General features: G+C 40.8%; 1 protein-coding gene across 1 annotated transcript in view; it reads right to left on the bottom strand.

The window, feature by feature from the left end:
* LOC135556428 (leucine-rich repeat-containing protein 7-like) overlaps nt 1–14,937 on the bottom strand; it is a 149,020-nt gene that overhangs the window by 29,853 nt on the left and 104,230 nt on the right. The window contains exons 12-19 of the mRNA XM_064989633.1: nt 13,726–13,855; nt 11,882–11,997; nt 10,867–10,936; nt 10,647–10,746; nt 7,481–7,605; nt 7,222–7,404; nt 6,736–6,870; nt 782–893 (exon numbers count right to left, since the gene is read on the bottom strand). Of these exons, the coding sequence (XP_064845705.1) occupies nt 782–893; nt 6,736–6,870; nt 7,222–7,404; nt 7,481–7,605; nt 10,647–10,746; nt 10,867–10,936; nt 11,882–11,997; nt 13,726–13,855 (971 nt within the window). The remainder of the gene's footprint in view (nt 1–781; nt 894–6,735; nt 6,871–7,221; nt 7,405–7,480; nt 7,606–10,646; nt 10,747–10,866; nt 10,937–11,881; nt 11,998–13,725; nt 13,856–14,937) is intronic.

The raw sequence follows: 14,937 nt of genomic DNA, 5'->3' as shown, positions 1-14,937 counted from the left end.
AGTCTCCTCATTGAAAACATCCGAAGTTCTTCAAAGGTAAATTATTTTATTTGAATGCTTTTCTGGTTTTTGTGAAAATGTTGCCCGCTAAATGCTACGCTAGCTATCAATACTCTTACACAAATGCTTGTTTTGCTATGGTTGAAAAGCATATTTTGAAAATCTGAGATGACAGTGTTGTTAAGAAAAGGCTAAGCTTGAGAGCTAGCATATTTATTTCATTTCATTTGCGATTTTTATGAATAGTTAACGTTGCGTTATGCTAATGAGCTTGAGGCTATAACTGGATACAGGTTTTTTTCGTAGCCAAACGTGAACAAAACGGAGAGATTTGTCCTACACAAATAATATTTTTTGAAAAACTGAACATTTGCTATCTAACTGAGAGTATCCTCATTGAAAACATCTGAAGTTCTTCAAAGGTAAATGATTTTATTTGAATGCTTTTCTTGTTTTTGTGAAAATGTTGCTGGCTGAATTCTAGGCTTATAACTATGCTAGCTATCAATACTCTTACACAAATGCTTGTTTAGCTATAGTTCAATAGCATATTTTGAAAATCTGAGATGACAGTGTTGTTAACAAAAGTCTAAGCTTGAGAGCAAATATATTTATTTCATTTCATTTGCGATTTTCATGAATAGTTAACGTTGCGTTATGCTAATGAGCTTGAGGCTATAAATAGGATCCCGGATACGGGATTGCTCGTCGCATGAAGTTAAATGATATTGGTTGTGTTTGTACTGAATTAGAATACCAGCGACAAAAGTTTGGGGCCTACCTTTCTGGTCTTTCCCCAGTAATACAACTTTTGGTTTGTACATGGGCGGTTCCACCAGGGTGGGCCTCATATCAGAGATACGGATGTCATTCGGAGAGCCGCCCATAGAATCCTGAGAAGAAAAATGTGTTATTACACAACAAAAGACAGAAACATAAAAACACACACACAGCTTCTTTAACACCTTACCGACTTAACTCAACAATTTTGGTGAGGTTCCTGAGGGAGGAACTAACTGAAGGACACAAATATCGTACATAACTGTTCATTATTGTACTGCTTGTATATATTGCACTCATAGTGTCTCCAGGAACTGATATATTTTCTCTATTTCTCAGTGGGGTCCACTGGAGCATGTCCTATCTGTGACTTCCTGCTATCTTGGTGCCCAGAAGGCCAGCTGTTTGAGACAGGAGTGCCTGCTTCCCACACCTGATGTCCCACATCTGCAGCCCTGCTCTGCTCACTGTTCCCCCACAGGGCAGGCTGAGTTTGCTGAGCGAGGAGACACCACCAGCCCAGGTTGCCTGGCAATCCCCAGGAACCACATCCCAAGAACACCCACTACACAGCAGCGTCTTACTGACATATCTGAATCTCACTCCATTTCCTGTCTCTGTCATTTTTACAATGCAAATAAGTGGCGCAAGTGTAAAAAGAAGCTGCAACAATTTCCAATAGTCGTGCGGTATATGTTGTAAAAGCTATAATTTCATACTATGAGGGTTTAGCATGTTCAGTGCAGAAGTTAAATGACACGCAACGATGCTGTCGTGTAACGGTTGCATTCAAAGCTCAATTTGACATATATATACACCTCCATTTCAAGTATTCAAAGTGATTCAGTCCATTTTGACAGCTGCACCGTTTTCTGCTTTGGGTAAAAATGCCACCTTAAATCACTCCCAAGGTTATGTTTCAATAATTGACCTTCTCTGTGCCTGGGAGTAATTGACAAGGCAGGCTCGATGCTTTGACCACATCTCAAATGAATGCTTGATTAACTCATAACAAACAGCTGTGTAGAAACTGTAGTGTGTAATGCCACTAAGTGCTGGAGTTAGCCTTGGCACTGCCAGTCTTCTGCCCATTTGCACACAAAACTAACAGCTATATAAGCTACAATACAGTGTACTGTATAAGCAGAGTTTTACCAGTCATGATCCACAGACTTTACATGAAACAATTCAAGTCCAGCTGTAGTACTGTACATTATATACATTACAGATCAACATATCTTTGCAATAGATAGTGTGGCTGTTAGCTTTCTTTCATCTTCATGGTTCATGCCAGTCAGACTTCGTTTCTCCAGATGTTTCATAGCCTTTGTCAAGGTGCACAGAGGCAGTGTGAAGTCACGCCAGCTGAGCCGTGGTTGAGCAGACTGCCTAATGTCTGATCTCACAGCCACTTACTATGAGGCAGAAACAGGAAGAAGCTGTAATGGCTGATGATGTATTCTCTGGCTGTGGCAGCTTGGGAACCACGCAATGTAAAGACATCTAAGCAAACAAACAAACACACATACAAACAAATAAAAAATGTAGAGGAAGTGTTCATGGTTCTACAAAAAAGAAAGTATGTGTGAGGTAAAGAAGTATGGGTTATGGCATCAGCACCCCCCACCCAGTGCCCCAGTTCTCATTGCGTCACTCAAGGGTCTCTTTTCCTGGAGCTGTGCGGGGGGAGACAGCATGAGGGAATCCAAAGCAGTAATGGACACAAAGCACACAGGACATTGCAGCTCTGTCAAAGGGCATTGCAGCTCTGTCAAAGAGAGGTAGCGATAGCAGAGTTTGCCAAGCACAGGAGGACCTTCCAGCTTTAATGAAAATAAGCCGTTTCTAGCTGACACCTTGGAACCTATTTCTACTGGAAAAGGGATTCTATATGTATTTTTATCTTACAGGTAAAAAATACATTTAAAAAAAATCCCCATATCATCTTAACTTAAATCTATGTTAAAAGGACTAACAACCAGCATAAGTGCATTTACACCCCAAACCCTGGGCTCATACATTTATAAAAAAAATATTTAACCTTTATTTTGACATGGAGTCAATGCTGCAACCAAGGTCTCTTTTCAAGCACCCCAATACACATCAAAATACAACAAACACATTAAACTACACATTCATATGCACAACAAAATACACATTATTATACACAACAATAGGCAAAAATAAAAACACAATCATAAAAAAGACACATTCTTCAGTAAAAAGGTCATCTAACAACCGTCTGAAATGCAGTAAAGGCACCAATTGTGTACTGTAGATCATTCCACACATAAGGTGGAAGGAAATTATAGGCTGATTCACCTAAGTCTCTAGACACCAAAGGAGTCTCCAGAGTCAACCAACCCCGTGAACAGGTTTGATAACTTGTCATTTTAAATCTTAATAGAGATGTTAAGTAAGTCGAAAGTTTGTGGAGCAGAGCTTTGTAAACAACAAGAGTGTAATGATGTGATCTACGTGACTTCAAAGAGATCCAGTCAACCTTCTATTAAAGAATACAGTGAAGAGTAATAAAATGAAGGGCGCTATGAGAAACGGCATCCAGGGGTTTAAGAGTAGAGGCAGCTGCACTTTGATAAATAGTATCACCATAATCAAGAACAGGTAGAAAGGTTGTCAGCACCATCTGCTTCCTGCTGACTAGAGAGAGACAAGAACGGTCTCTGTTTTAAAAAAAGAGCTAACTTTATAGCTCAGTCATATGTTTTTAAAATGATCAATCATTGTCAATCCAAACACCAAGGTATTTGTATGCAGGGACTCGTTCGATTATAGAACCATTCGATGAGTAAAGATGTAATCCATCTGAGACAATCTTGCGAAAACTTGAAAACAACACTTATTTAGTTTTGCCTGTATTAAGTATGAGTTATAAAATCAGTAAGGGATCCTGCACAAGTGCAAAATCAGACTGTAGCTTTGTCACAGCCAGGTCAGCACTCAGGCAATTGTGTACATCATAGTATCATCGCATATATATTAAAAAACATTTTCTTTACCGATTGACCAATAGCATTTATATAAATAGTGAAAAGAACAGGTCCTAGTATCAACTCCTGCGGAACACATTTATGTAATTCAAAACTTAACCCCATCAATCACGATGGCCTGAGCTTACAAAGAAATGACCGTAAGAAGATACAAGAGACAGTACATATTGTATGTCCTGTTTTATTCAGCTCCAGATGCTGGCCGCTTGACTCTGGGAACAGGCGTTTAGAGATTACCTATTCAGATCTAGCCTCTGAATACCATTGACATTTAACACAGACCTTTGCTCTATTTGTTCAACAGCCTCTGCTGTTCATTGTACAGTATTTTTCTAGCCTTATCACAGCCAAAACTTCAGCACCAGGTTACCCCTTCGGGACTTGCGAATACACTAATACTTAACATTTGAGTTATGGCCGAGTTAACTTCCATTTTAGCCACAATATGATATTATGTTTGCCAAAATAATGCACCTTTTCGCACACTGCATTAAAAAACAATGAAAACAGCACCTCAGCAGACACTCAACTCCTCTGCGTATTCAGAGAAAGAGAGCTAACGATTTAACAAAGACCCAGTTGAGGCCATCATGGGGGCTTTGAGGCTTCCAGATGAAAGGATCCTATGATCTCTGCAGGTTTTATTCACATCACCTCTAAAAAGCTTCCATGGCCCTGGATTTAATACATCATCCTCTCAAGCTCTGTCATGCCTGGCAGTATGTCAAAAACACTGAACCCTCCCACTGGGCACAAATTGGTTGGATCAATGTTGTTTCCATGTCATTTCAACCCAAAAATGAAATGTGATGATGTAGAATCAATGTGGAAAACTGATTGGATTTGCAAAAAGTTATCAACATAAGAGAATTTACTATATTTTTCACCAACATTTGTACCTAAAGTCAATGACAGGGTGACATTTGTGACTCGTTTCAGGAAAATACGCCTTCACAAGAGAGGCAATGAATGCAATATTTATTTATTTATTTGAATCCAAATGTGCCTTTGGACAGAAATGCCTTCTGGAACACGTGAACTTTCATGCACCTTAATAACAAGTGTATGCCTGCGAATCCGAATAAAATTGTTAAATTACGAGCCTAGTTGGTTTAGCCATGGAAAAAGACAGGAACCTTCCAGCTAGCCATGATTGGTTGAGATAATGGATAGGCTGAACATGCCAGGAGATGAGATCGGATTAGTCTGCCATGTAGTGCGCTTCGGTCTATAACATGAGCTGCTTAGTATGTGTAAATGTGTCATTTTTCTAAAGTGGCTTTTTTGAAAGACACCACGAAGAACTGCAAAAGTGTTGCTAAGGCTCTCCACTTTCTGGAGGCCCGAGTTTTGAAATCAGTGGAATGCCCGGTGAAAGCAGAGTACGATAGCTAAGGAGATGGAGAAAATTCAGGAGTTTGATTGCAAATGCGGAGGGAGTTGAAAGAGAACACAGAAGAAGGCCGTCGTGGGCAACCATGGCATCTGTGACAGAGGGAGAAGCGTTCATGCATAATCAATATAGCTACATTTTCAGACATTGTACATTTCAAAAGTGACATGTATGATCTGTGTAGTAACATTGCTCATATCTCAGAGACATTTGCATTGCTCGTTATAGCCTAATGCTAGCTAGCTAGCTAACATTGAACCTGGCTAACATTGAACCTAGCTAGTTGGTTAGCTTTAGCTATCTGTAGATTTATGCATGGTAGTAACATTATGATTTTGGATTATGATTCATTGTTTAGCAAGCTAGCTTCAAGTCTAAACAAAATACTCCACAAGTAACCATTTCACTGTACCGTTTACACCTTCTGTATTCTGTGAACGTGACAAATAAACTTAGATTTTACTTGATATAGTGTGTGTTTAGCAGGGATGTTAATGTGAAGAACAACATGACCTGCACGAAAGACAAATTAGGATTTAACGTTAGGCCAACGAGACAGTGTCCAAGTTCTAAACATCTCCGGTAGAATGCCCTGCTTTTATTAACAAGCTAGAAACAAACCAAAACATTGTTTAGAAAGTTGCTTTTAGTTAACTTGTTTACTAGATTGACATAACCTAAATTCATTTTTAAACGGATGGGTTTATTGGTGTTAAAATACACCAGTTATGCTATTTTGGACCATCATGCAGCCTCTTGTTTTTGTGTTTATACCTTTACATAACGACAATGACAAGTTTGATGTCGGACGACAATAGAATGTTCATGATGTCACTGCAACAACTGTAGACATGTCTAGTATAAACCAGCCTTTAGTCTTGATATCTTTGGTTGTACACTACCATACCCACTGTTCAGAACATGGCCTCATGTGGAATCCTTAAAGAGAAGGGTGGGCCTAAGGCTTAATAGGGTGTGAACAATGCTGAATGGGTGTAAACAAAGAAGGGCTGTCCAGTAGGTGTACCTAAACATTCAAGGGCCATTTTCTCAAAAGTGGGGTTACAAGTTAATCAACTTTCAAAGCAGAATCACTTTTCCATTGTTCCTCAACTGTAGTGTATGATATACCATCAACCTCCGAGTCTCTACTTTTATCCAATCTAAAAAAACACAATTTCAAATTTTGCTACACAAGACCGAATCGAGCCAGTCGTTCACATTTTTGGTTGATTTCACATTAGTTGACAACTGACGTCTGCGCCCAGTGGGCTGAGCCTACATTAATCTATATCTTTCGAAATTATGTTCAGTACAACTGGTCTCACCTTTACCGGAACTCTCACGTTGAAACAGAGGCAACTGAGGACAACTAAATCTGACATAATCGCCTGAAAGGACCTTGAGGCTGCAGTGTAAACATTTATGTCATTATTCCCTCGCTTATCGTGCCCAATACAAATTGTTGTTTAGTTTGTTTTCCTGGTGTTACAAGAGTGTAATAAGTACAACCTTCTTAATAACATGTCCACAAAGAGATTGTTCCTGTACCTCTGAGCTCTCAGTCAGATCCTCCTTGTCCTTGCGCTTTGGGATGTCGATGGCAGAATTGTGGATTACACCCTGCTCTGTCATCTGAGTCTTGTTGAACTCTCTTTCTCTCTCTTTCATCTCTCTCTCCATCACCTGGAACAGGACACTCTGAGTGAAACATATTTATCCCATTCATCCAAAAATGTATAATCTATGCATTTGTTTTTGTACATATATATAAATATATGTACACACACACATATATACATACATATACAAATTATATATTACCATATACATTTACACACACACACACACACACACACACACACACACACACACACACACACACACACACACACACACACACACACACACACACACACACACACACACACACACACACACACACACACACACACACACACACACACACACACACACACACATATATATGAATGAGAGAGAGCGTCTCTGGGTGTGTGGTGTGACCTGGCCTGTTACCTCTTTGGGGGGCATGGGCCAGGGGGGCTCATACTGTTCTTGTTTTCGTGACTCCATATTGGTACCAGAGCAGTTAGTGCTGAGGGGATGCTGGTTCTTGCCCACCATGTTCTGCACTGACTTCACCATGTTCTTCAGATCCTCTGGGTATGGTGTAGGGTAGCGCTTCAGATTGATCTCAACCTGGACAGAGGACGGGCAAAAATAAGCGGGAATAACAAAATAAAAACAAAACGCTCAACAAAAAGTCCTATGAAACCTTGACTTTTCCAGAGTTGTCCTCTTCCTCCTTCTTCTCCTCGAACTCAAAGGCCACAGTCATCCTCTGCTGACGCTGTTCCTCCCATAAGGTGGGGTTGAAACTGTCACTGTCTGACTGGTAGTCTACGGAGGATGGGCAGAGAGACAGGGAGGTGTCACTGACTTCACCACCAGCATACAGTGCACTGGCACATAACCTAACCACCTGACAACTCCCTCAAAATAGAGGTCTTCACGGGTTCAACAGACCTGAAATTCCGAGATCCGAGTAGTCGCAAGCGTCTACGGCTCATAAACGCTGACTTCTGTTCGGATCTGGGTCGGGTCTGATATAATTGCCACGGGTCTCAGGTATGTGCAATTAAAATGGATTTACCGACCGGACCCGATTTGACCCGTCATCTGTTAATTTAATGTGTGAGGTGATGATAACTGCACACGCTTATAATCTGTGTCAGCCAATTGCAACTCAATAAAGCGTATAGCTTATGTACAGCTGAAACTGCTTCCGGCTGCTCACCTCACGTGTGTCTGCTGTTGAGGAGAGAGAGAATGAGAGAGAGAGAGAGAGAGAGAGAGAGAACGAGAGAACGAGAGAGAACGAGAGAGAGAGAGTGAAAGGAGTCTTGGCCTAGGCTACTGTTGATTGTGAAGATATTTTTCATTTAAGTAAAACTAAAGTTAGAAGAGAAAGAGTATAGTGAAAAGAAGCCGACAAGACAATGTCCTTGGGGACAGGTTTCAAAATTGTAGTGGACAAAGATGATAAGAATGTTGTGTAACTGGAAATTTTAACTGTATGTGTCCACATAACTGAGCATGTGACTAACCTTGTGAAACTATCCTATTATAATCTCCTGTTCTCGGGAGAATCATCCTGTGTTGCAAACCAGCTTGCTCATGTGTCCTTGTATAAAAGGAGAACTGACAGTCCCGCCTAATAACAGGAAACTATAAAGATATTTGCTTATCACCCAATGCTTCAGAATGCTGGCTGTCTACACTGTGCAGTGTAACTCTGTTGTTCCCTCTGTGCTCAGATATAAAGAACCTTAATTTGGTCTCCAGCAAATCCTTATTTTATAATATCCACCACAGTTGGCACGGCAATATGGACTGTGTGCTAGTCAGGTTTGATGGAATTTTCAAACTTTTACTTATTTACTATTATTATTGTATATACTTGTTATTATTGGAAGCCTAATTAAGAATCTGTTTGTTTCATATTGTTGAGCCATTTTCTTTGGTCAAATTAAGTTCCAACTGTAATGTTGTATTTTCCACAATATAATAGAATTACTGCTTGGCCTGGGGCTACTCGCACTTAAAGCATGAAAAGCAAAAACCAAAGAGGGAAAGATTCAAACTTTATTTAATGTCGCAATATAACAACCTGTTCGTATTTTCCCTATAAACAATGACTTGACTTACTTTGGATATTACCGAAATAAAGTAAAGACACTTTGGTGTGGTATGGTTATTATTAGGCTTAGCTACTGCAGGCCTACGAAGGTAGTGCACACCAGTGCTCCAACTGACTCCGGACAATTGAACTTGAGGTGAGGAAGAATGGTAGGGCTACCAAAGTGACTCCTTTAATCTAACAGTAAAATGCTTATCTTTATACAAAATATTCTAAATTGAAAATTAACAAATTAGCCCCCTTCTGTACGCCTATATCTGAGCAGACAAGTATAAAGAAATGCAGGTCGGTGTCGGGAACATGGCTTCGGCATATCTCTATCTTTCTCTCGGTCTCTCTAGGGCTAAGCCTAAGCTTCTTCTCCTTTACATTTATTTTTAAAATATATGAATATCATAGAGAGGACGCCTAGACATGTAGGCCTAAATGCATGCAATGCCCTGATGCATTTAGCGCATAAATCTCTAACAGCTGAACTGTAAAGTGGACAATTATTGATTTAGGAAAATAAAAAACAATAAAAAGATGGGAATAAAGTTTTGAATATGCTACACATCAAACAGTTTTGTCATTTGTTAGAGGTTTCATCTTTCTCTTCGGATCTGAACGAGTATCTCGGATCTGAACCAGCACGGGTCTGTTTAGGTCTTTTTTTCCACGGGCTATTTCGGAACTGGTCTGACTTTAGTGAGGAGGTCAGAAACCTGGCCGTGTGGTGCCAGGACAACAACCTCTCCCTCAACGTGATCAAGACAAAGGAGATGATTGTGGACTACAGGAAAAAGACGACCGAGCACACCCCCATTCTCATCAATGGGACTGCAGTGGAGCAGGGTAAGAGCATCAAGTTCTTTGATGTCCACATCACCAACAAACTAAAAATGGTGCAAGCACACCAAGACAGTCGTGAAGCGGGCACGACAAAACCTATTCCCCCTCAGGAGACAAAAGATTTGGCATGGGTACTCAAATCCTCAAAAGGTTCTACAGCTGCACCATCGAGAGCTGGTTGCATCACTGCCTGGTACGGCAACTGCTCAGCCTCCGACCGCAAGGCACTACAGAGGGCAGTGCGTACGGCCCAGTACATCACTGGGGCCAAGCTTCCTGCCACCCAGGACCTCTATACCAGGCAGTGTCAGAGGAAGGCCCTAAAAATGGTCAAAGACTCCAGCCACCCTAGTCATAGACTGTTCTCTCTGTTACCGCATGGCAAGCAGTACTGGAGTGCCATGTCTAGGTCCAAGAGGCTTCTAAACAGCTTCTACCGCCAAGCCATAAGACTCCTGAACATCTAGTCAAATGGCTACCCAGACTGTGCATTGCCCCCCCCCCCTCCCCCGTCCTCCCTCCACATCACTGCCACTCTCTGTTGTCATCTATGCATATAGCCACTTCAATAACTCTACCTACATGTACCTACTACCTCAACTAACAGGTGCCACCTCACATTGACTCTGTACCGACACCCCCCTGTATATATTGTTATTTTTTAATGCTGCTCTTTAATTTCTTGTTACTTTTATCTCTTGTTCTTATCCATATTTCTTTGAAACTGCACCGCTCGTTAGGGGCTCGTAAATAAGAATTTCACTGTAAGGTCTAAACCTGTTGTATTTGGCGCAAGTGACTAATAACATTTGATTTGATAGTAGTACTACATCCACTTTGAGGGAATAGTTGGCTGTCAGGATTTCCCCTCATGTCAGCATGCGTTCGTTACATGTCATTTCTAGCTCACCCTCATCATGTCGTGGTTGCTGAGGGAACATGTAGTTGGTGAGGACCCTCTGCTTGGTCTCTGGATGGGCCTCGGTCTGGAGAGGGATCAGGGCCTTGGACTGCACACAGCACACATCATTAACTCTTCAAGTACCGCTGATACACAGGTATTACATTATTAGAATGTATCAGTAAATGTACTTTCTTCCCAAGAAAACAACACATAAGATCATATTTACCTGATTGTCTGATAGCCAAAGAGCAGCAAGATCTTTTAGTTTTGTGAAAGTGAACGGAAGGTTTTTTAATCTGTGTAAGGGAGAAGAAGACAAAAATAGAGAGTAAGAAGGCATATCATCTAATTGAGTACATATTTTTGTTTATTAAACTTCAAAAGGTTACTTAATTTGTGATTAAAAGTGAGAAGTGATTATATGGAAATAATTCAGACAAGTGGCTTGAGCACAACTTCACATACTTCTCCACAGAGTGTGTAAGAGGCACATTGTGTTCTGATGTGTTCAAGGACACAGATTGACATATAGTCCAATGTGAAAAGCCAAGACTATTCCTCTGCCAAAGACAATCACAGCCTGCCTGCCTCTGACTGACTGACACCCACCACACAGGAAAGTTAACCAACACACAAAGGGGAAAAAGTAAGTTCCCGTGGCAACACGCTCAGTGAACTTTGACAACAGAAATCTGTCAGTGGGAGAGTGTTGATGGCTACCGTAGGTAAAACGAAGCAGGGTTGGAGTGACTGGATCCTCGTTCTGAGGAAGCCTATGTGGTGTCACATGTGGACACAGGTCTGCCTAATGGGTGCCGTGTATTTAGTGATAGTATGGTTTAATTACCTTGGATCCAGTAAATCACTGGCAGAGCAACTAAACATCTCATAAAGAGCTTAATTAGCCCGGGGGCAGGGGAAGTGCTTTCTAATGTTGTGCAGCTATCTTAATGGGCCATTAGCAAAATAATAACCACTAGTTTATATAAACTCCTCAGAAGAATGTCCCATTCCACCTACGCACTATGTAAATAAATAGACACAAAACGCAAGCCTACAGTATTAAGCTGTTTCCTTATCAAGGAGAGTGTGAGGAACATATGGATTCACTGTGTGTGTGTGTGTGTGTGTGTGTGTGTGTGTGTGTGTGTGTGTGTGTGTGTGTGTGTGTGTGTGTGTGTGTGTGTGTGTGTGTGTGTGTGTGTGTGTGTGTGTGTGTGTGTGTGGTAACCAATAGTAACCTATTGTCGCTTAAATTGAGAACATGTAGCTTGGTCATCTGCCCAATTTCGTCAGGTAGAAACTCCAGCTTATTGGAGCGCAACGACATGACTGTCACATTCTTACAGTTCCCAATCTGCAACAAAAGGGATGCAAGCATACATTTCAATAATCACTTTCCATCTTCCTTTCACCAAACCATATCAATTACAGAAATACATGCATTGTGTGTGAGTGTACAGTGGGGTCTGGAATTATTGGTTCCCCTGATAAAGACGAGCAAAAAAGACAGTGTAAAATAAATAACACAAATACTGAGATACACTATATATACACAAAAGTATGTGGACACTCCTTCAAATTAGTGGATTTGGCTATTTCAGCCACACCCGTTGCTGACAGGTGTATAAAATCGGAGTACGCCTCCATTGGACTCTGGAGCAGTGGAAACGCGTTCTTTGGAGTGATGAATCATGCTTAACCACCTGGCAGTCCATTGGACAAATCTGGGTTTGGCGGATGACAGGAGAACAGTACCTGTCCCAATGCAGAGTGCCAACTGTAAAGTTTGGTGGGGGAGGAATAATGGTCTGGGGCTGTTTTTCGTGGTTCCTTAGTTCCAGTGAAAGGAAATCTTCAAGCTACAGCATACAATGACATTCTGGATGATTCTGTTCTTCCAACTTTTTGTCAACAGTTTGGGGAAGGCCCTTTCCTGTTTCAGCATGACAATGCCCCCCTGCACAAAGTAAGGTCAGTGTGGAAGAACGTGACTGGCCTGCACAGAGCCCTGACCTCAACCCCATGGAACACCTTTGGGGTGAATTGGAAAGCCCGACTTCAAGCCAGACCTAATTGCCCAACATCAATGGGTGACCTCACTAATGCTCGTGTGGCTGAATGGAAGTCCCCGCAGTAATGTTCCAACATCTAATGGAAAGCCTTCCCAGAAGAGTGAAGGCTATTATAGCAGCAAAGGGAGGAACAACTCCATATTAATGCCCATGATTTTGGAAGGAGATGTGACTGGAACGAATTGCAAAAATCGCTGAAGTTGGAGACTTTTATCTCCCTCACCAACTTCAAACATCAGCTATCTGAGCAGCTAACCGATCGCTGCAGCTGTACATAATCTATTGGTAAATAGCCCACCCATTTTCACCTACCTCATCCCCACAGTTTTTATTTATTTACTTTTCTGCTCTTTTGCACACCAATATCTCTACCTGTACATGATCATCTGACATTTATCACTCCAGTGTTAATCTGCAATATTGTAATTATTCGCCTACCTCCTCATGCCTTTTGCACACATTGTATATAGACTCCCCTTTTTTTCTACTGTGTTATTGACTTGTTAATTGTTTACTCCATGTGTAACTCTGTGTTGTCTGTTCACACTGCTATGCTTTATCTTGGCCAGGTCGCAGTTGCAAATGAGAACTTGTTCTCAACTAGCCTACCTGGTTAAATAAAGGTGAAATAAAAATAAATTTAAAAAACGAGCAGGTGTCCACATACTTTTGGTCATGTAGGGTATATTGTATGCTCAAAAAACATATAAAAAAATGATATTTGTTTTATACTAATACAATCGCTCTTGGTAAAGTTCATGATGCCATTGACCTTAACAAGGATCCCAGGACCAGTGGTAACAAAATAGCCTCATAACATCAACTATCCACCACCACATTTTACAGTACGGATGAGGTATGTTCTGCATCTGTATCTGGCAAAAGATTTCATGTTATCGGACCTGTTTTGCTCATCTTTATCAAGCGATTGGGATTGAATAATTTCGAACTCCACTGTATGTGTGTATAGGATCAGTGTGAGGTTATTGGTGTGGGACAGACAGACGTACCTCCCTGGGTAGTTCAACAAGGAAGTTCTCATCAGCAGAAAAGGTGCGGAGGTTATGCAGGTAGCCAATGGTTGGGGGCAGGGACTCCAATTCATTACAGCTGCAGTCAAACTCTTCTAAAAGCGATAAACTGGGTAAAGATAGAGAGAGGAGAAAGCGGCCCTTAGGAATCCTTCGTGCCACAGCTACTTTCACTTGGTTAGTTATTGGTGTAAGAGCAACAAATTAATATAGACGCAACATAACCAACACACTATCTACAATAATACAGGCAAAAATCACAATTCTGCATAGATACTCTACTTCACATGTCTTTGATGTACCATGTTAATATTTGCATATAATTTTGCTAAGAACCTACAAAGCACAGACCAACTTCATTGGTCTGCTAAAAATGTGCTGTGAATTCTTGAAGTGGAACATTTAGATATATCATAATGATACAAATATTATTTCACTCAAACACTTTGAGGACAAGCCTCCGGTAGATTAATTTCAGCCACCGGTTGTATTATTTTTTGTTGACAGATGGAGCCTCAGATATTTGATCCCTCCTTGGTGTCCATGGAAACAAATATTCATTGGGTTCCCTTTAACACTAGATGCATCTAAGACATGTACAGGCTACAGAGGTGAAAATGGTCAATCAAGTGGATTCGTGAGAATCATGACAATATTCAAAAACCATGACTTGATAGAATGAGATACTCCTCTAGAAGGCAAACTAAAATAAAATAAACATGATTTGAACATAAACTGTATTAATCCCACGAGAGGAAATGAATCATTGATATTGCTGACTCCCTTTCACTATCAGTATCTGGTGGTGCAGTATCTCTTTTCAATCAGAATATAATCAACAGTATGCTTTTAAAAATATATATTGAATATTATTCTCCAATTGAACTTCATGAATGACAAACTTCACTCTATATCTTAAACTCTAAAGCCACAGTGTTTATTGAGTCAAATGCCCTTGCCTCTTTGTCAGATTTGAAAGGACATTGGATTTGTAAGCAAAATCAACAACTGTCCAGCTTTAAAATGTCCTCCCACAGCCTCCAACAATTCTAAATTCAAGCTCCAACAGAGCGTATAGTGTACAATGTCAGTGTATATGACCAGGAGAGGACGAGGGGAAGAGAAGCCTCCCCTCACTGGACAGAGTTCATTTGTATTTATTGTACACACAGCAGAGTCATTAGCTTAACA

This window comes from Oncorhynchus masou, chromosome 15 (genome assembly GCF_036934945.1).
Source record: "Oncorhynchus masou masou isolate Uvic2021 chromosome 15, UVic_Omas_1.1, whole genome shotgun sequence".
Lineage (NCBI taxonomy): Eukaryota > Metazoa > Chordata > Actinopteri > Salmoniformes > Salmonidae > Oncorhynchus > Oncorhynchus masou.
Note: the sequence above shows the minus strand (reverse complement) of the source record. Positions and strands in the feature narration are given on the sequence as shown.